At 37.8% G+C, this 21,250-nt stretch overlaps 1 protein-coding gene across 1 annotated transcript in view; it reads right to left on the reverse strand.

Moving 5' to 3' along the window:
• The window catches only part of LOC107599342 (integrin alpha-5-like), a 65,162-nt gene that overhangs the window by 15,071 nt on the left and 28,841 nt on the right, over positions 1–21,250 (reverse strand). Inside the window, exons 13-30 of the mRNA XM_016290908.1 lie at positions 20,664–20,719; positions 19,848–20,005; positions 19,142–19,279; positions 16,143–16,210; positions 14,528–14,675; positions 13,740–13,832; positions 12,293–12,372; positions 11,713–11,793; positions 11,486–11,591; positions 10,502–10,660; positions 10,009–10,146; positions 7,011–7,078; positions 5,396–5,543; positions 4,600–4,692; positions 2,820–2,899; positions 2,240–2,320; positions 2,013–2,118; positions 1,029–1,187 (exon numbers count right to left, since the gene is read on the reverse strand). Of these exons, the coding sequence (XP_016146394.1) occupies positions 1,029–1,187; positions 2,013–2,118; positions 2,240–2,320; positions 2,820–2,899; positions 4,600–4,692; positions 5,396–5,543; positions 7,011–7,078; positions 10,009–10,146; positions 10,502–10,660; positions 11,486–11,591; positions 11,713–11,793; positions 12,293–12,372; positions 13,740–13,832; positions 14,528–14,675; positions 16,143–16,210; positions 19,142–19,279; positions 19,848–20,005; positions 20,664–20,719 (1,960 nt within the window). The remainder of the gene's footprint in view (positions 1–1,028; positions 1,188–2,012; positions 2,119–2,239; positions 2,321–2,819; positions 2,900–4,599; positions 4,693–5,395; positions 5,544–7,010; positions 7,079–10,008; positions 10,147–10,501; positions 10,661–11,485; positions 11,592–11,712; positions 11,794–12,292; positions 12,373–13,739; positions 13,833–14,527; positions 14,676–16,142; positions 16,211–19,141; positions 19,280–19,847; positions 20,006–20,663; positions 20,720–21,250) is intronic.

A 21,250-nucleotide genomic window follows, 5' to 3' on the forward strand; every position in this document is an offset into this window, starting at 1 on the left:
CCCGGCCTCAGCGCACGCTAAGCCGGGGCTTCAGCTCATGCTAACCCGGCCTCAGCTCACTCTATCCCGGCCTCAGCGCACGCTAAGCCGGGGCTTCGGCTCACGCTAACCCGGCCACAGCTCACTCTATCCCGGCCTCAGCGCACACTAAGCCGGGGCTTCGGCTCACGCTAACCTGGCCTCAGCGCATGCCAAGCCAGGGCTTCCCCTCACGCTAGGCCACTGTGTTTTTCGTTGTGAAAGCGAAACTACTTTGTTTGGTCTTCCAAAAGAGGACACGACTACAAATCAGTTGTATTTACAACACTGTTCCAGAGTAGTTTAACCCAAATATCCAGATGTGTGCAGCACATTTTATGGAGGACTGTTTACTGATCCTGGGAGAGTAACGTTAGACTAAAATGCGGCAGTTCTGACTCACAGTCTGTAAGTACGTTTTCATTTAAAGAATTTGCCACTGATGATTCAAAACACGAGTTTTGGGCAGTAGAGTAGCTCTTGTTGTTTGTCATTTCTCTGATCACAAATGCAGACAGAGTTTTATGTTTACGCCGCGCGATGCAATGCAACAACGTGTAAAAAGACAGTATAAGTCATTATAATCAGTAATTATGTCCCCACTGGATGCAACAAATGCCTCGTTTGTAATGGGTTTTAATGTTTTTGTCTCGTCGCTCCGCCCGGACAGGGCATTACAGTATGGTGAGGGGCATAACATTTCCGTCTCACGCTTGAGGTATTCGGCCAATAACAAGGCATTGGATAGCTGGCCAATCACAGCACACCTCGCTTTTTCAGCCCGATGAGCTTTGTAAAAATCGACGCGTTTCAAAAGGCGGGGCATAGAGGAGAAACATTAATGTACATTATGTGGAAAATAATGTGTTTTTTTTACTTTAAACCGCATAAACACATTTCATTACACCAAATAATGTTCTTTTTAGCATCATCATATGACCCCTTTAATTATTTTGTCAGTTCGTACCCTGATTAAATCTCTGTCCTGCAGTTAACCTACAGCTTCTTACCTTGAGGTTCAGGGGGTTGACTATGTTGTGGGTGGTGCAGTTAACAGGGCCCTCCGTCGTGACCTCCAGCGGGTAAATGAACCTGTTACTTTGAAGCCTCATGGGGCATTTGAGCTGCAGTAGAGTGTGACTGATGCGGCTCGGCCCGTTGTTCACCAACTGAGAAAGAGAAACGGACAGAGAAAGAGAGATATGAGTCAAGTGTATGTTATGTCATAATCCTCTCAACCACTTCAGTTTAAAAACAAGGCTGCTGCTTTGTCATTTTCACGATTACATCATATGCCATCACAACCACAAGATTAAGTTGTGCTGCTAAAGCAACTCCACAGGTGTTTCTGTACTTTCTGGTCATCATAAAAGGATGGTTTGATGCCTTGTGCTATTTCAGGACCTCTGTGTAGCTTTTGGAGATTCTCCATGACAACCTCTCCATGTGCAAGTTTTGCGTGACTCATCAGCAAAACCCTAACAGAAAGTATGTGTCATATATAGAAACCAAACTGCAAGCAGCAATTAGCGGAACTGACCGACATGAAATGGACTTAGTGACTTCTGTGTTCATTTCATAAAATGTAAATTAATTTAAAAAGATCTCTGATTGTACAATCACAAATTGCATACGAACACGTTTTCAATGAAGAAATAACATTTGACTGTCTATGGTGTTGCATTGACAGTCTTTTTTATTTATATACATTTTATTTTTGCTTGTAAAAAGAGAATGAATGAATGAATGAATGAATGAATTATATGAGGAGTTCATGAAAAAGTTTACCTAAAATTATTTGAAGTCTCTAGCTCAAAAAAAAAGCTGGCAGGGCTAACATTTAAAACACTGCAAATGTAACTGCTAGTTGCTAGGCAAAACCATACATCCCATAATTACACCACAGGAATATATAGCTTTTACTATGGATTCCTATCAATGACAGTCCTTCTCTGACTTCAAGTCCAACTGAACAACTCAGACAAGGTCTTTACCTCGTAAGTGTGCTGGACTGAGGGTCCGACATCCTGTTCAACCATCACATTCTTGGTCAACTTCCAGTTCGGTAGAGGAAAGAAGACCTTGTCTGGTCGGGAGACACTGTAAAATGAGAGATAAAGAGAGACGAGAAAATGAAAACCGGGAGAGTTTCCTAGTGAGAGTTCTAGAAGAGCGGTGGTCTTGTGAAGTACATATAAATGGGTTCTGCATGTGAACTCACCCCTGTAGAATAACATCTGACCGGACCACCACCTCCAACTTGTAGGGAACCACTTCACTCTGGGAGTTATTCTCATTCTTACTGTAGATGGAGAGATGGAGAGCTTATTAAAGAGCATACTAAAGCCTCTTTAAGGGCATGTGCAACTAACCTAACCATATATTTAAGATGCATGAAATATCAGGGACCATAATATTCTCACTTATAATTAAAAATGTATATGATGGCCAATATGAAATACATATTTAAATAAATAAAAGTAAATCATTACATTTTGTATTGGCAATCGTATATTTTTTTTAAATATCAATAAAAAAAAGTTTATTTCTTTATATAAGATTTCCTTTTTATATATTTATTTCTTTATACATTTCTTATTTATAAAAATAAAAAAAAATAATGCCAATTCAAACAATGATATGTTTTCTATGCAAAAGTACTAAACAGTTATTTATGTTTGCTACAGTATAGTTTAATTGTCTATAGATAATGTGAATGTTTATTTTTAAAGACACTTAGGTAAAACACCATAAAACAAAAAACACATTAAAGCTGTGTGCACTGGTTTCAAGTTTCATACCTACGTATCTGAAGGTCAAACTGCACAAATGTGTGTGTGTCCTTGAGACGTGGTACTGTGAATCGCAGTCCAGCCCATAACTGAAAATATAACAAAATAATTTATTTTAAATAATTCCAAACTCACTTCCTAGAAATACATATACATGCATATTTCATTAAATCATTTAAACACCCCAAAAATGACAGAAATACAAGCAATTTCTCATAAAGGAGCCAACAATATTAGCAATGCCACAATACTGAAAATTCAGCTTTCCAAGAATTACACCAGAGAATTCTTTACAACACACGAATTCCCCATAATGCACTGCCATAGCAACGGAATGGATGTTGAAATCGGTGGAATGTGCCTTTCCTGTATTCCATCCAAAAAACAAAAGTGGAAACACTAAAATGCATTCTCTGTCATTCATCTCAGTGATGTCATGTTTAGGTGTACTGACAAAAGCACTCCACTTAGTTAATGCCCTAAAATGCTAAAGTCACCTACCCAACCCCAGGCTGTATGGGAGTTCCAGCCTCCCTTTTATATTTGTGGTTTTATGCTCCCACCGCATGCACACAAACTCTAGCAATAAGACCCCATACGAGCAGCTATAATTTTCCCTCAACTCAGTGTGTGAGAGTTCGGGTGTCCATGCACGTGTGCGTGGTTGTGACTTCTGAACTTCTCATTGCATGAGATACAATTACACATACAGGCCAAGTTGTTACGAGGAACCTCTTTGGTGGTCCTGGAATCCAAAAATAATGAGCTAAAATAGCGTTTATAATAAAATTGCTGAATAAAACACCCAGATAACCTGCCCTGAACTAATGAGAGCAGCGTTGCATCGACTAAAAAAATAAACAGGGTCTGGAAAGACATAGACAGGGAACAGTTTGAACAGTCACCCAATTATACTCCATCTCTGCAGACACATTAAAAAGCCAAATTTTCCCTCAACTCAGTGTGTGAGAGTTCGGGTGTCCATGCACGTGTGCGTGGTTGTGACTTCTGAACTTCTCATTGCATGAGATACAATTACACATACAGGCCATGTTGTTACGAGGAACCTCTTTGGTGGTCCTGGAATCCAAAAATAATGAGCTAAAATAGCGTTTATAATAAAATTGCTGAATAAAACACCCAGATAACCTGCCCTGAACTAATGAGAGCAGCGTTGCATCGACTAAAAAAATAAACAGGGTCTGGAAAGACATAGACAGGGAACAGTTTGAACAGTCACCCAATTATACTCCATCTCTGCAGACACATTAAAAAGCCACAGGTCCCTCCACCTTCACACAGTGGCATTTTGGAGAGGGGAACTCCACTCTCTAAAGGGGTACAGCCAAAATGACTGTCACTTCCTGCATCACTGGTGGGGACTTCCTGCTTGATCCAAAACAGCCCTCAACAAACCCCCCAGACAGCACTACGAGCCAACTAACATTTTTCTAGGCATTTGTGAATACTGGAAAAGGATAACTGGATAATTATAAATTGTTTTATAGAGACCGCACACACAAAAAGCAATTTCTAGTCAATGAAAAATGTAAGAATTGAACAAAACTATAACTACATATACTATATCAGTAGATCAACATATGTATAGATCGGCAGATAAAGATTCATCTGTTGATGAATCTTTATCTGTACTTTCCATGACTTCATAAGATTCTACTCATTTCCATGACTCAAAAATTCAAAACTCAAAATTCTCAGACATGCTAGAAAAGCAGTAAGATTCAACTGCACTTGATAAAAGTGTGTGTGGAGAGTGTTAGGTGCTTACGCTGGTGCCTGATTTCATGGGGTTCCCCAGGTCACAGCTGAGGTAGCGGGTCTGATTTTCCGTCTCATAACTGCAGGTCAGTTGGGCCAGGCTCTGTCCAGAGAAACAGAGAAAAAGACCAGTACATTTCGGGAAACACACACACAGAATGATAACTCATACCCCTGACTCATGTCTTGACCTGCTTAGACCAGTTGTGGTACTTTTGCTGAATGTTAAATTTTTTTTATCTAAATTATCCTTACACGGCGTTACGGTTCAAAATAAGCAATTCATTAAAACAGGAGTTAATCCTTTGTGATTCCCAAGATCCTCTTGCAAGGGACCTTCTTCTTAAAATGTAAAGTATTCTATATATTTTCATATATAAAGACCAATTTATATTGTATAAGGAAAGGATATTATAAAGACACGTTGCTTACAAAGTCAAATAATTGGTTTCTACATTGTCATTGTACTAAAGCAAAAATACTTGTATTTATTATGACATTTATTTGAAGCAAAAATATTATTCTAATTGTTTATCGTGATAAAAATAGTTAGTAATTTAGTAAATTGTTATTTTTTTCTTTTCAATTTTCCATGGACCCCAAAACCACTGCATTAAAATGCCGAACGCTGAGGATTTCTCATCACATGTCTCCATTAATAAAAAAAAACACGTCTTCTCTAGAGTATCAAAGTGACAGAACAAAGGTCTTTCTCAGCTGAAATGCTGAACACATGTAGGAGTTAATGGACGGGGTCTGGCACACGTCCGTGTAATAGGCAGCACGTGGAGGTCTCCATATCTCACCTCGTTATTGCGGGCTATTCCGCTGTAGTCGGCCTCTGGTGGCAAGACCACATACAGTTCGGCTTCGTACGCTCCGCCTCCATCGTTCTTTGCATTGAAAGTCAGTGTCAGAGAGTTGTCATCGCCCATGTACACTTCCTTCCTGTCCCTGAGGAACCAAAACGTGAACAAAACATAAAACTCTTCCATTGGTGGCTAATTTACTTTCTACAGGGTCAAGAGCAAATATACAAATTGTACTTTCAGACACAAACACTGTTTAAGTCAATGCATTAACAAACACCACTAACTGGCCATTTAAAACCTGTGTAGTAGTTTTTATACTAGCTCTAAAGTATTAAGCACACAGGACATTGACTGTATTCTGATCTAGCAGTAAAATATCACTCGGACCTTTCCAACAGGAAGCCCTTCCTCCTGCATTGTACACACATTTCCTATTAAAAACCCCTAATTTCCATTGTAGCTATAAAGTCGAACATGCAACGACAAAGATTGTGAAACATTCCGCAAAGTTCCCTTTTTTTCTATTCCCTCGTGTTCCCTTCCCCTTTTCTTTTCTCTCTACATCTCAGACACAATGAGAAATTCCATGAGAGGGCCACACAGACGCTTCCAATTACTGCCTGGCCTCGTAAACCCATGCTGGGGAAGCGGCATGCACAGAATTCAAACGCTGGCACTCGGCTGGTGAGGGACTCGAACCTATGCGGAAGCCAGTGCTTGCTGCACTTTCATAACAAACCCCTCCAGATGGCACATATTGGTTGGGTTCATGTCACAAGGAGGTCATGATTTGCATTCAATGGCTACTCAAAATAAATACCGTGATCTTTACAACAAATGAACACCGGTAAGTTCTAATAATTACTTGGAAATGATTTAATATAAAAGTGAATTTGACTGAAACCTGGACCTGGGAAGCAAATGCTGACAGCTGTACTAAAGAATAGCCATGCTGTCCGAGGCGTCCCTGTAAAGTTTTCCTATAGAATAACGCCTCGAGTGAATTTCCAAGACATACTATTCCCTCTGTTTGTTGGATGACGAGAAAATCCAAAGACTCTGTGGAGATAATTAATGCCCTCCACAGTTTAATAAATATGTGGCCTAAGACAAATGCAACAAATCTGTAAGGTTTTTGGTAAGGCATATTTTTGCAGTCGAAGTATAACAACAGATACAAACAAACCGGTGTATAAAAGAGAGAGAAAATACTCACAGATTTTACAAATCAACTGCAGGAAAAAGGGGGCCACAGTTTTCCAAACTTATCTACTTCATCTATGCAGTTTTTTTTCCACAAGCCAAGTCAGCCAATCCCAGCACCTGTTGCATAGCCCTCCTTCCTGTTTTTTTCCTGTGTATCTATGCATGTGTGTGTGTGCGCGCGTGTCACTAATCTCACCTGGGAACACTCTGTCCATATATTCACATATATGAATATGAATCACATATATTTATCCAAATATCTAATCTAAACAGTAGCTGGAATTAGCATTTCTCATGCCTAAAATAGTTTTACTTCAAACGTGCCTTTGCTGCAAACTTTGCAACAAGCACACTAAACCCAAGGCTTTTATTTCTTCTTTGCATTCCTTGCTAATCATCTTACCCATGCACAGAGAGTTTCAGGTCAGGGACGCAGATGTTGTCCTCTCCGCAGTCCAATAAAATCTGGGCCTAGAACACAAGCCAGAAAAACATTAAGTTAAGTTACTGAGAGATTATAGTCATCAATTTCCAACATATTTCAATTTCAGAATGTGACTTATTTGAGGGACACAGGGAATTATATGAGAAAAAAAGATCTCCTGGGACCTGATTTTATATTTAAAGGAATTTACTGGATGGTGAGAAGTGGGCATTGCATACCAAAATGAAGCCAGACAGATCTACAATTATATGCAAATGCAAAGACTTATTTTTTTTCCAGATCTATTAATTTATTTCATAATACATTAAAAATACAATTCATGACAATAATGTTTTTAATTTCTGAATTAAAATTCATTTTTATAAATTGGTGGGAGGCTTAAATGTATTTAAAAGAAAAGCTTTAGAAATTTGCCATAATCTACAACAACAAATGTTATTTTTTTAGAAAAAAAATTAATTCAGCATAAAATAAATCAATTATAATATTTTTAGAGTAGTTAAATGTATAAATAAACAAACAAAAGGGTAAAAACAGAAGGTTAGCCATTCATTTACGAGCAATATGATCTAAAAAAAAAAAGAACTTGTCTGAGATTCTCCAGTCATTTTCTTAATCATATGAAGGATACCACCTGTAGGCGTCAACGCCCTGATAAGCATACTTTTAGACACACTTCCCAGAAGCAGCATCCCAACTAAACATCTCTAGGCACTTTACACAGGGAAAACCTCCAATAAACCTTTACAAACTGCTATGAAATTTCAACCTACTTACACTATGAAACCATTTACAAACTCCTACAAACAGCTTTTTTCAAAAAAATCCAAGCAAAGCACTCGTAAGAAATTTGTAAACTACAGACAGCAGCGCAACTGCATTATAAACAGTGCGTTCGGTTAGGTAAAGTATTAGCGCATGACCATGTCAGACAATATTGACGCCTAATACACCATCGTACAAAATGAATATAAACATTACCGTTTACACGGGTAAACACTCCTCAGCCTAAAAAAGATTAGTAAACACTGCTGGTTTGAAGAGCAGATGTGTACAGGCTTCAAAAAACATATAGCGCTCACTTGAAGGGATAAACAGCTATGGTTGTACCCATAAGGCCGTTCTATCTGTCACCAACATCCACATCAGAGGCTGCCGACCCTGAACCGCATGCTAGCTGCACGCGACACCACCCAACTCTCACCACACACACACACATATATATATATATATCTCACATAAAGCACACCCATTAATGAGAGAGTATCCGTATACAATGTATGAAAGAATCTAAAACAAAGAAATGGGGAAAGTGGTGCCGTGGCAAATTGCTATCACCTGATGCCGTGTTTCTAACATGTGCGAGGATGACGCAACATGACAATGAGGTTAAGAAAATAGAATAGGGAGATTAGAAAGGGCAAAGTGGCTTCCCTGTAATCAGCAGTTGCTGAGCTCTAATTACAACCGATGAGGGCAGCCAGCCCTTTCCATAGCTCTGTATCGGGCTGCTCCGAACCTCCTGAAGAGGGTTGTTTGGGATCACTGGAGCAGCCAAACAATTAGAAGCCCAAGCGGAGATAAAAGAGAGGGTCACATGTGCATATGTCCAAGTTGATCCACAGCCAAAACCACCATAAAGTGTTTACGGAAGTGTCAAGGTCTGAAAACAGCATAATTGGGTCAACAAATGGGAGGGCGTCAGGCGGGATCACTCACAACATTTATCAAAGGAGCTCCAAAACATCTCAATCTAAAGGCGAAATGAATACAGAGCATCACATCTGTAGTCCCTTGAAAGTAAAGACCACGTATAAGATTATTCATTTATTCCACTAATTCTTAAAAAAAGAAAGGTCTTTGAAGTTTGACAATCTATTATTTTTTTATTAGGAAAATAATTGAAATAATAATACAATTATTTTTCATTATTGTTATAATTTGCTTTAAATATTGTGTATATTTATATAATATTTGTACTTGTATTAAATATATTGTGTATTATATAAAATATATTGTGTTGCTGTTATTATTATTATTATTATTATATGACTTACTCGAACACATTTATATATTTATATCATATTTATATGATAGTATATAATTACATGTTTATATAATATTAAAAAATATAAAAATATTGTTAATAATAATTATTTTATTTTTATTTAATTATTCTAAGAAAATTGTTGATATTTTTATATATCATCTATACTCTATAAAAATATAAGTTACTTTAATAATAATAATAATTTATTATTATTATTATTAAGTTTTTGTTATTTAAAACAGTATGTTTTTTAAACAATATAAAACCAATGTGAACACAAAAAGTACATTTCTAAAAACTTGGCACGTGTTTTTAAATGACTTAAATTAGAATTTGTTTTTTTTTTTATCATACTTTTAAATTATTTTCTCTTCCTTTATAAAGAAGACTCATTTATCATGAATAAAAGGGCTTCCACTTAGTTTTTTGGCTTGAATAAGTAGAAGTTTAGAAGATAATTCCATCTGCAATGTTTCCAAGACCTCTGATTAGAATGATTCTGCATATGGTCAGTGCGGCCCATGTGTTCGGCACGGTCTCAATAACTACTGAGAGAAAACTACCACCCAAAAAGTTCAAGCTAAACAGATGGCATATGGCCCGTGAGAACCCGCCCAGAAAAAAAACTGAAATCTATTAACCCTCTATACCCACAAACACCTCTACAGTGGAGTTTCCATAAAGCCCAGAAAGCTACTCCTGGTGGGACAGTGAAAAGTTCTCTGCCGTACACGCTACACATTTCCTTCATCTCTCAAATGGCTTTCCAGACAATTTGGAGAACATCCCAGATGTATGTTTTGAAAATCTCTTCACAAAGCAGGAGAAGAACCTACCGCTCCATGCAAAACCTCAGTTTGTTCAAATAAAGCATTGTGGGATATCTGCAGCATTAGATGTATGTACTTTCTGTTCGATGAGCTCTGCTGTTTGGTAGTTGAGGATGGGCCGCAGACCGTATCTGTCTGCCGCGGCTTGAGGGTTCAGGCTGAAGTTGAGCGCAACGAAGATAGGTGACAGCTTATCCCTGAAGTCCTTCTCATCCTACACTCCAGCAGAGAGGAAAACAGAGCGGGAGTTTATGAGAAAGGTCAGAAAGCAGGACGAAACGACGGCCAATAACAAGGCATTGGATAGCTGGCCAATCACAGCACACCTCGCTTTTTCAGCCCGATGAGCTTTGTAAAAATCGACGCGTTTCAAAAGGCGGGGCATAGAGGAGAAACATTAATGTACATTATGTGGAAAATAATGTGTTTTTTTTACTTTAAACCGCATAAACACATTTCATTACACCAAATAATGTTCTTTTTAGCATCATCATATGACCCCTTTAATTATTTTGTCAGTTCGTACCCTGATTAAATCTCTGTCCTGCAGTTAACCTACAGCTTCTTACCTTGAGGTTCAGGGGGTTGACTATGTTGTGGGTGGTGCAGTTAACAGGGCCCTCCGTCGTGACCTCCAGCGGGTAAATGAACCTGTTACTTTGAAGCCTCATGGGGCATTTGAGCTGCAGTAGAGTGTGACTGATGCGGCTCGGCCCGTTGTTCACCAACTGAGAAAGAGAAACGGACAGAGAAAGAGAGATATGAGTCAAGTGTATGTTATGTCATAATCCTCTCAACCACTTCAGTTTAAAAACAAGGCTGCTGCTTTGTCATTTTCACGATTACATCATATGCCATCACAACCACAAGATTAAGTTGTGCTGCTAAAGCAACTCCACAGGTGTTTCTGTACTTTCTGGTCATCATAAAAGGATGGTTTGATGCCTTGTGCTATTTCAGGACCTCTGTGTAGCTTTTGGAGATTCTCCATGACAACCTCTCCATGTGCAAGTTTTGCGTGACTCATCAGCAAAACCCTAACAGAAAGTATGTGTCATATATAGAAACCAAACTGCAAGCAGCAATTAGCGGAACTGACCGACATGAAATGGACTTAGTGACTTCTGTGTTCATTTCATAAAATGTAAATTAATTTAAAAAGATCTCTGATTGTACAATCACAAATTGCATACGAACACGTTTTCAATGAAGAAATAACATTTGACTGTCTATGGTGTTGCATTGACAGTCTTTTTTATTTATATACATTTTATTTTTGCTTGTAAAAAGAGAATGAATGAATGAATGAATGAATGAATTATATGAGGAGTTCATGAAAAAGTTTACCTAAAATTATTTGAAGTCTCTAGCTCAAAAAAAAAGCTGGCAGGGCTAACATTTAAAACACTGCAAATGTAACTGCTAGTTGCTAGGCAAAACCATACATCCCATAATTACACCACAGGAATATATAGCTTTTACTATGGATTCCTATCAATGACAGTCCTTCTCTGACTTCAAGTCCAACTGAACAACTCAGACAAGGTCTTTACCTCGTAAGTGTGCTGGACTGAGGGTCCGACATCCTGTTCAACCATCACATTCTTGGTCAACTTCCAGTTCGGTAGAGGAAAGAAGACCTTGTCTGGTCGGGAGACACTGTAAAATGAGAGATAAAGAGAGACGAGAAAATGAAAACCGGGAGAGTTTCCTAGTGAGAGTTCTAGAAGAGCGGTGGTCTTGTGAAGTACATATAAATGGGTTCTGCATGTGAACTCACCCCTGTAGAATAACATCTGACCGGACCACCACCTCCAACTTGTAGGGAACCACTTCACTCTGGGAGTTATTCTCATTCTTACTGTAGATGGAGAGATGGAGAGCTTATTAAAGAGCATACTAAAGCCTCTTTAAGGGCATGTGCAACTAACCTAACCATATATTTAAGATGCATGAAATATCAGGGACCATAATATTCTCACTTATAATTAAAAATGTATATGATGGCCAATATGAAATACATATTTAAATAAATAAAAGTAAATCATTACATTTTGTATTGGCAATCGTATATTTTTTTTAAATATCAATAAAAAAAAGTTTATTTCTTTATATAAGATTTCCTTTTTATATATTTATTTCTTTATACATTTCTTATTTATAAAAATAAAAAAAAATAATGCCAATTCAAACAATGATATGTTTTCTATGCAAAAGTACTAAACAGTTATTTATGTTTGCTACAGTATAGTTTAATTGTCTATAGATAATGTGAATGTTTATTTTTAAAGACACTTAGGTAAAACACCATAAAACAAAAAACACATTAAAGCTGTGTGCACTGGTTTCAAGTTTCATACCTACGTATCTGAAGGTCAAACTGCACAAATGTGTGTGTGTCCTTGAGACGTGGTACTGTGAATCGCAGTCCAGCCCATAACTGAAAATATAACAAAATAATTTATTTTAAATAATTCCAAACTCACTTCCTAGAAATACATATACATGCATATTTCATTAAATCATTTAAACACCCCAAAAATGACAGAAATACAAGCAATTTCTCATAAAGGAGCCAATAATATTAGCAATGCCACAATACTGAAAATTCAGCTTTCCAAGAATTACACCAGAGAATTCTCTACAACACACGAATTCCCCATAATGCACTGCCATAGCAACGGAATGGATGTTGAAATCGGTGGAATGTGCCTTTCCTGTATTCCATCCAAAAAACAAAAGTGGAAACACTAAAATGCATTCTCTGTCATTCATCTCAGTGATGTCATGTTTAGGTGTACTGACAAAAGCACTCCACTTAGTTAATGCCCTAAAATGCTAAAGTCACCTACCCAACCCCAGGCTGTATGGGAGTTCCAGCCTCCCTTTTATATTTGTGGTTTTATGCTCCCACCGCATGCACACAAACTCTAGCAATAAGACCCCATACGAGCAGCTAAAATTTTCCCTCAACTCAGTGTGTGAGAGTTCGGGTGTCCATGCACGTGTGCGTGGTTGTGACTTCTGAACTTCTCATTGCATGAGATACAATTACACATACAGGCCATGTTGTTACGAGGAACCTCTTTGGTGGTCCTGGAATCCAAAAATAATGAGCTAAAATAGCGTTTATAATAAAATTGCTGAATAAAACACCCAGATAACCTGCCCTGAACTAATGAGAGCAGCGTTGCATCGACTAAAAAAATAAACAGGGTCTGGAAAGACATAGACAGGGAACAGTTTGAACAGTCACCCAATTATACTCCATCTCTGCAGACACATTAAAAAGCCACAGGTCCCTCCACCTTCACACAGTGGCATTTTGGAGAGGGGAACTCCACTCTCTAAAGGGGTACAGCCAAAATGACTGTCACTTCCTGCATCACTGGTGGGGACTTCCTGCTTGATCCAAAACAGCCCTCAACAAACCCCCCAGACAGCACTACGAGCCAACTAACATTTTTCCAGGCATTTGTGAATACTGGAAAAGGATAACTGGATAATTATAAATTGTTTTATAGAGACCGCACACACAAAAAGCAATTTCTAGTCAATGAAAAATGTAAGAATTGAACAAAACTATAACTACATATACTATATCAGTAGATCAACATATGTATAGATCGGCAGATAAAGATTCATCTGTTGATGAATCTTTATCTGTACTTTCCATGACTTCATAAGATTCTACTCATTTCCATGACTCTTCAAATCATAATTTTTAAAATTCTCAGACATGCTAGAAAAGCAGTAAGATTCAACTGCACTTGATAAAAGTGTGTGTGGAGAGTGTTAGGTGCTTACGCTGGTGCCTGATTTCATGGGGTTCCCCAGGTCACAGCTGAGGTAGCGGGTCTGATTTTCCGTCTCATAACTGCAGGTCAGTTGGGCCAGGCTCTGTCCAGAGAAACAGAGAAAAAGACCAGTACATTTCGGGAAACACACACACAGAATGATAACTCATACCCCTGACTCATGTCTTGACCTGCTTAGACCAGTTGTGGCTGAATGTTAAATTTTTTTTATCTAAATTATCCTTACACGGCGTTACGGTTCAAAATAAGCAATTCATTAAAACAGGAGTTAATCCTTTGTGATTCCCAAGATCCTCTTGCAAGGGACCTTCTTCTTAAAATGTAAAGTATTCTATATATTTTCATATATAAAGACCAATTTATATTGTATAAGGAAAGGATATTATAAAGACACGTTGCTTACAAAGTCAAATAATTGGTTTCTACATTGTCATTGTACTAAAGCAAAAATACTTGTATTTATTATGACATTTATTTGAAGCAAAAATATTATTCTAATTGTTTATCGTGATAAAAATAGTTAGTAATTTAGTAAATTGTTATTTTTTTCTTTTCAATTTTCCATGGACCCCAAAACCACTGCATTAAAATGCCGAACGCTGAGGATTTCTCATCACATGTCTCCATTAATAAAAAAAAACACGTCTTCTCTAGAGTATCAAAGTGACAGAACAAAGGTCTTTCTCAGCTGAAATGCTGAACACATGTAGGAGTTAATGGACGGGGTCTGGCACACGTCCGTGTAATAGGCAGCACGTGGAGGTCTCCATATCTCACCTCGTTATTGCGGGCTATTCCGCTGTAGTCGGCCTCTGGTGGCAAGACCACATACAGTTCGGCTTCGTACGCTCCGCCTCCATCGTTCTTTGCATTGAAAGTCAGTGTCAGAGAGTTGTCATCGCCCATGTACACTTCCTTCCTGTCCCTGAGGAACCAAAACGTGAACAAAACATAAAACTCTTCCATTGGTGGCTAATTTACTTTCTACAGGGTCAAGAGCAAATATACAAATTGTACTTTCAGACACAAACACTGTTTAAGTCAATGCATTAACAAACACCACTAACTGGCCATTTAAAACCTGTGTAGTAGTTTTTATACTAGCTCTAAAGTATTAAGCACACAGGACATTGACTGTATTCTGATCTAGCAGTAAAATATCACTCGGACCTTTCCAACAGGAAGCCCTTCCTCCTGCATTGTACACACATTTCCTATTAAAAACCCCTAATTTCCATTGTAGCTATAAAGTCGAACATGCAACGACAAAGATTGTGAAACATTCCGCAAAGTTCCCTTTTTTTCTATTCCCTCGTGTTCCCTTCCCCTTTTCTTTTCTCTCTACATCTCAGACACAATGAGAAATTCCATGAGAGGGCCACACAGACGCTTCCAATTACTGCCTGGCCTCGTAAACCCATGCTGGGGAAGCGGCATGCACAGAATTCAAACGCTGGCACTCGGCTGGTGAGGGACTCGAACCTATGCGGAAGCCAGTGCTTGCTGCACTTTCATAACAAACCCCTCCAGATGGCACATATTGGTTGGGTTCATGTCACAAGGAGGTCATGATTTGCATTCAATGGCTACTCAAAATAAATACCGTGATCTTTACAACAAATGAACACCGGTAAGTTCTAATAATTACTTGGAAATGATTTAATATAAAAGTGAATTTGACTGAAACCTGGACCTGGGAAGCAAATGCTGACAGCTGTACTAAAGAATAGCCATGCTGTCCGAGGCGTCCCTGTAAAGTTTTCCTATAGAATAACGCCTCGAGTGAATTTCCAAGACATACTATTCCCTCTGTTTGTTGGATGACGAGAAAATCCAAAGACTCTGTGGAGATAATTAATGCCCTCCACAGTTTAATAAATATGTGGCCTAAGACAAATGCAACAAATCTGTAAGGTTTTTGGTAAGGCATATTTTTGCAGTCGAAGTATAACAACAGATACAAACAAACCGGTGTATAAAAGAGAGAGAAAATACTCACAGATTTTACAAATCAACTGCAGGAAAAAGGGGGCCACAGTTTTCCAAACTTATCTACTTCATCTATGCAGTTTTTTTTCCACAAGCCAAGTCAGCCAATCCCAGCACCTGTTGCATAGCCCTCCTTCCTGTTTTTTTCCTGTGTATCTATGCATGTGTGTGTGTGCGCGCGTGTCACTAATCTCACCTGGGAACACTCTGTCCATATATTCACATATATGAATATGAATCACATATATTTATCCAAATATCTAATCTAAACAGTAGCTGGAATTAGCATTTCTCATGCCTAAAATAGTTTTACTTCAAACGTGCCTTTGCTGCAAACTTTGCAACAAGCACACTAAACCCAAGGCTTTTATTTCTTCTTTGCATTCCTTGCTAATCATCTTACCCATGCACAGAGAGTTTCAGGTCAGGGACGCAGATGTTGTCCTCTCCGCAGTCCAATAAAATCTGGGCCTAGAACACAAGCCAGAAAAACATTAAGTTAAGTTACTGAGAGATTATAGTCATCAATTTCCAACATATTTCAATTTCAGAATGTGACTTATTTGAGGGACACAGGGAATTATATGAGAAAAAAAGATCTCCTGGGACCTGATTTTATATTTAAAGGAATTTACTGGATGGTGAGAAGTGGGCATTGCATACCAAAATGAAGCCAGACAGATCTACAATTATATGCAAATGCAAAGACTTATTTTTTTTCCAGATCTATTAATTTATTTCATAATACATTAAAAATACAATTCATGACAATAATGTTTTTAATTTCTGAATTAAAATTCATTTTTATAAATTGGTGGGAGGCTTAAATGTATTTAAAAGAAAAGCTTTAGAAATTTGCCATAATCTACAACAACAAATGTTATTTTTTTAGAAAAAAAATTAATTCAGCATAAAATAAATCAATTATAATATTTTTAGAGTAGTTAAATGTATAAATAAACAAACAAAAGGGTAAAAACAGAAGGTTAGCCATTCATTTACGAGCAATATGATCTAAAAAAAAAAAGAACTTGTCTGAGATTCTCCAGTCATTTTCTTAATCATATGAAGGATACCACCTGTAGGCGTCAACGCCCTGATAAGCATACTTTTAGACACACTTCCCAGAAGCAGCATCCCAACTAAACATCTCTAGGCACTTTACACAGGGAAAACCTCCAATAAACCTTTACAAACTGCTATGAAATTTCAACCTACTTACACTATGAAACCATTTACAAACTCCTACAAACAGCTTTTTTCAAAAAAATCCAAGCAAAGCACTCGTAAGAAATTTGTAAACTACAGACAGCAGCGCAACTGCATTATAAACAGTGCGTTCGGTTAGGTAAAGTATTAGCGCATGACCATGTCAGACAATATTGACGCCTAATACACCATCGTACAAAATGAATATAAACATTACCGTTTACACGGGTAAACACTCCTCAGCCTAAAAAAGATTAGTAAACACTGCTGGTTTGAAGAGCAGATGTGTACAGGCTTCAAAAAACATATAGCGCTCACTTGAAGGGATAAACAGCTATGGTTGTACCCATAAGGCCGTTCTATCTGTCACCAACATCCACATCAGAGGCTGCCGACCCTGAACCGCATGCTAGCTGCACGCGACACCACCCAACTCTCACCACACACACACACATATATATATATATATATCTCACATAAAGCACACCCATTAATGAGAGAGTATCCGTATACAATGTATGAAAGAATCTAAAACAAAGAAATGGGGAAAGTGGTGCCGTGGCAAATTGCTATCACCTGATGCCGTGTTTCTAACATGTGCGAGGATGACGCAACATGACAATGAGGTTAAGAAAATAGAATAGGGAGATTAGAAAGGGCAAAGTGGCTTCCCTGTAATCAGCAGTTGCTGAGCTCTAATTACAACCGATGAGGGCAGCCAGCCCTTTCCATAGCTCTGTATCGGGCTGCTCCGAACCTCCTGAAGAGGGTTGTTTGGGATCACTGGAGCAGCCAAACAATTAGAAGCCCAAGCGGAGATAAAAGAGAGGGTCACATGTGCATATGTCCAAGTTGATCCACAGCCAAAACCACCATAAAGTGTTTACGGAAGTGTCAAGGTCTGAAAACAGCATAATTGGGTCAACAAATGGGAGGGCGTCAGGCGGGATCACTCACAACATTTATCAAAGGAGCTCCAAAACATCTCAATCTAAAGGCGAAATGAATACAGAGCATCACATCTGTAGTCCCTTGAAAGTAAAGACCACGTATAAGATTATTCATTTATTCCACTAATTCTTAAAAAAAGAAAGGTCTTTGAAGTTTGACAATCTATTATTTTTTTATTAGGAAAATAATTGAAATAATAATACAATTATTTTTCATTATTGTTATAATTTGCTTTAAATATTGTGTATATTTATATAATATTTGTACTTGTATTAAATATATTGTGTATTATATAAAATATATTGTGTTGCTGTTATTATTATTATTATTATTATATGACTTACTCGAACACATTTATATATTTATATCATATTTATATGATAGTATATAATTACATGTTTATATAATATTAAAAAATATAAAAATATTGTTAATAATAATTATTTTATTTTTATTTAATTATTCTAAGAAAATTGTTGATATTTTTATATATCATCTATACTCTATAAAAATATAAGTTACTTTAATAATAATAATAATTTATTATTATTATTATTAAGTTTTTGTTATTTAAAACAGTATGTTTTTTAAACAATATAAAACCAATGTGAACACAAAAAGTACATTTCTAAAAACTTGGCACGTGTTTTTAAATGACTTAAATTAGAATTTGTTTTTTTTTAATCATACTTTTAAATTATTTTCTCTTCCTTTATAAAGAAGACTCATTTATCATGAATAAAAGGGCTTCCACTTAGTTTTTTGGCTTGAATAAGTAGAAGTTTAGAAGATAATTCCATCTGCAATGTTTCCAAGACCTCTGATTAGAATGATTCTGCATATGGTCAGTGCGGCCCATGTGTTCGGCACGGTCTCAATAACTACTGAGAGAAAACTACCACCCAAAAAGTTCAAGCTAAACAGATGGCATATGGCCCGTGAGAACCCGCCCAGAAAAAAAACTGAAATCTATTAACCCTCTATACCCACAAACACCTCTACAGTGGAGTTTCCATAAAGCCCAGAAAGCTACTCCTGGTGGGACAGTGAAAAGTTCTCTGCCGTACACGCTACACATTTCCTTCATCTCTCAAATGGCTTTCCAGACAATTTGGAGAACATCCCAGATGTATGTTTTGAAAATCTCTTCACAAAGCAGGAGAAGAACCTACCGCTCCATGCAAAACCTCAGTTTGTTCAAATAAAGCATTGTGGGATATCTGCAGCATTAGATGTATGTACTTTCTGTTCGATGAGCTCTGCTGTTTGGTAGTTGAGGATGGGCCGCAGACCGTATCTGTCTGCCGCGGCTTGAGGGTTCAGGCTGAAGTTGAGCGCAACGAAGATAGGTGACAGCTTATCCCTGAAGTCCTTCTCATCCTACACTCCAGCAGAGAGGAAAACAGAGCGGGAGTTTATGAGAAAGGTCAGAAAGCAGGACGAAACGATACTCTTAATTCCTTGCTGCATTTTTAGTGTCTATTGCCACACTTATCTTCACTTTTAACACTTGCTAGGAAATGGAAAACTAACTCACTTAAATGCAGGTCATTTTTCCACTCAATGTTTACATTGGTTAGCCCCACATACTCTTAATTCTCATTGGCTCACAATCCCCTTCCTCATAAAACGCACACTGAACAATGAATATCTTCTGAATGCCACATTAAGACATAACGCTACACCATTTCATATCCAACTTTTATACACTGTATACACTATTTAGCAGAGGTGGGACCAAGTCATTATTTTGCAAGTCACATGAAAGCCCTAATTCTTTGCATTGTAGTCCGAAGTCAAGTTATTGCTGTCAAAGTCGAGTCACAAGTCATCAGATATGAAACTCAAGTCCAAGTCATACGACTCAAGTCCACAACACCCTGCTATTTAGTGCACCATTAATGTCCCGCTTTACAAAGTTTTGTAGGCAAACTGGGGTCAAACTCACCCGCAAGTAGATCTTGGTGTCACTGCAGACTCTGGCTCCATTTGGCACAGTCAGAGTCCTCTGCAGAGCGGGAAGCTGGGTGTCTAAAAACAGAGCTCTCTGTGCGGCCCCTTTCTGCTGCTGCTTCAGACGGTCCAGCTGAACTTCAACGTTAAACTCTACAACACACACCCATTATCAGATATATTTAGAAATGTTTCGGACACAATGCCTTCATGTTGGCTCTGGCATACAGGTGCAAGACGAAGCCAAGCTGACACAACACTAAATCTCAAAGCCTATTGGGCAGATCAGAACTATGTGAAGACTTCTTCCAAACATTTAGTTTTTATTATTATCAAACAGCTGAAGAGAATGACTATAAGAAAAGCCATAATTCTTTTGATGGAAAGGCATGAGGGCATGAAGGAATTTGCATGCTGTTCAGATGCATATTGTGCACCTGTGCTCAGTTATCGGAGCGTGTGCAGTAGGTGTTATTCTTTGCACATAGTCTAGGTCTCTAAATGCAGGGCATGTGGGGGAATAGAGGGAACTCATTTACTGAATAAATACATTGAAAAGGTTATGTATGGACAAAGAAAGGCTTATGGATGGAATGGGAAACATGAAGGCTCTGTTAGAAGCCAAAAAACATTTATTTTAGGTGGTGAGGGAAATTAAGTAAAAATAAGTCCTAGAATAACTGTTCGCCACATTGTGCAGGAGATTGTCAGGGCATGACTAGTGTTCTGGATGGTTGCTTATTTAAAAAGGAATACTATTTTAGAGGACGTTGGATCAATAGGTGGGTAAACAAGAGCAGATGTGGCTTACCGAGATGATTTGGTAGGTGCTTCCCATTGGCTGAGAGGCAAAAGCTCAGGTTGACACTGTAAGAGGCAGAGCAGACAAATGATGAGAGATGAAGTGGATTTATTACAATGAAGCATTAAAAACACATTGGTTGCATCTCTTTGGCTATGGAATATTTGCTATTATTGTTTCCTCAGGCTATAACGCTTGACAGCTTGAAGGAAGGATGACTCCAGTGTAATGGATCACGCAACACAGTTATGGATTATGTCTGTGCTGGAAACTGACGTAATGTACACTACTGTTCAAAAGTTTCTGAAAGACGTCTCTTACGTTCACCAAGGCTGCATTTCTTTGATCAAAAATATAGTAAAAATAGCAACATAATGGAATATTATTACAATTTTGAATACAAACCCAATTCCAAAAAAGTTGGGACACTGTACAAATTGTGAGTAAAAAAGGAATAGAATAATTTACAAATCTCATAAACTTATATTTTATTCACAATAGAATATAGATAACATATCAAATGTTGAAAGTGAGACATTTTGAAATGTCATGCCAAATATTGGCTCATTTTGGATTTCATGAGAGCTATACATTCC

The sequence above is a fragment of the Sinocyclocheilus grahami genome, unplaced genomic scaffold (genome assembly GCF_001515645.1).
Source record: "Sinocyclocheilus grahami isolate Dianchi unplaced genomic scaffold, SAMN03320097.WGS_v1.1 scaffold13.1, whole genome shotgun sequence".
Classification (NCBI taxonomy): domain Eukaryota; kingdom Metazoa; phylum Chordata; class Actinopteri; order Cypriniformes; family Cyprinidae; genus Sinocyclocheilus; species Sinocyclocheilus grahami.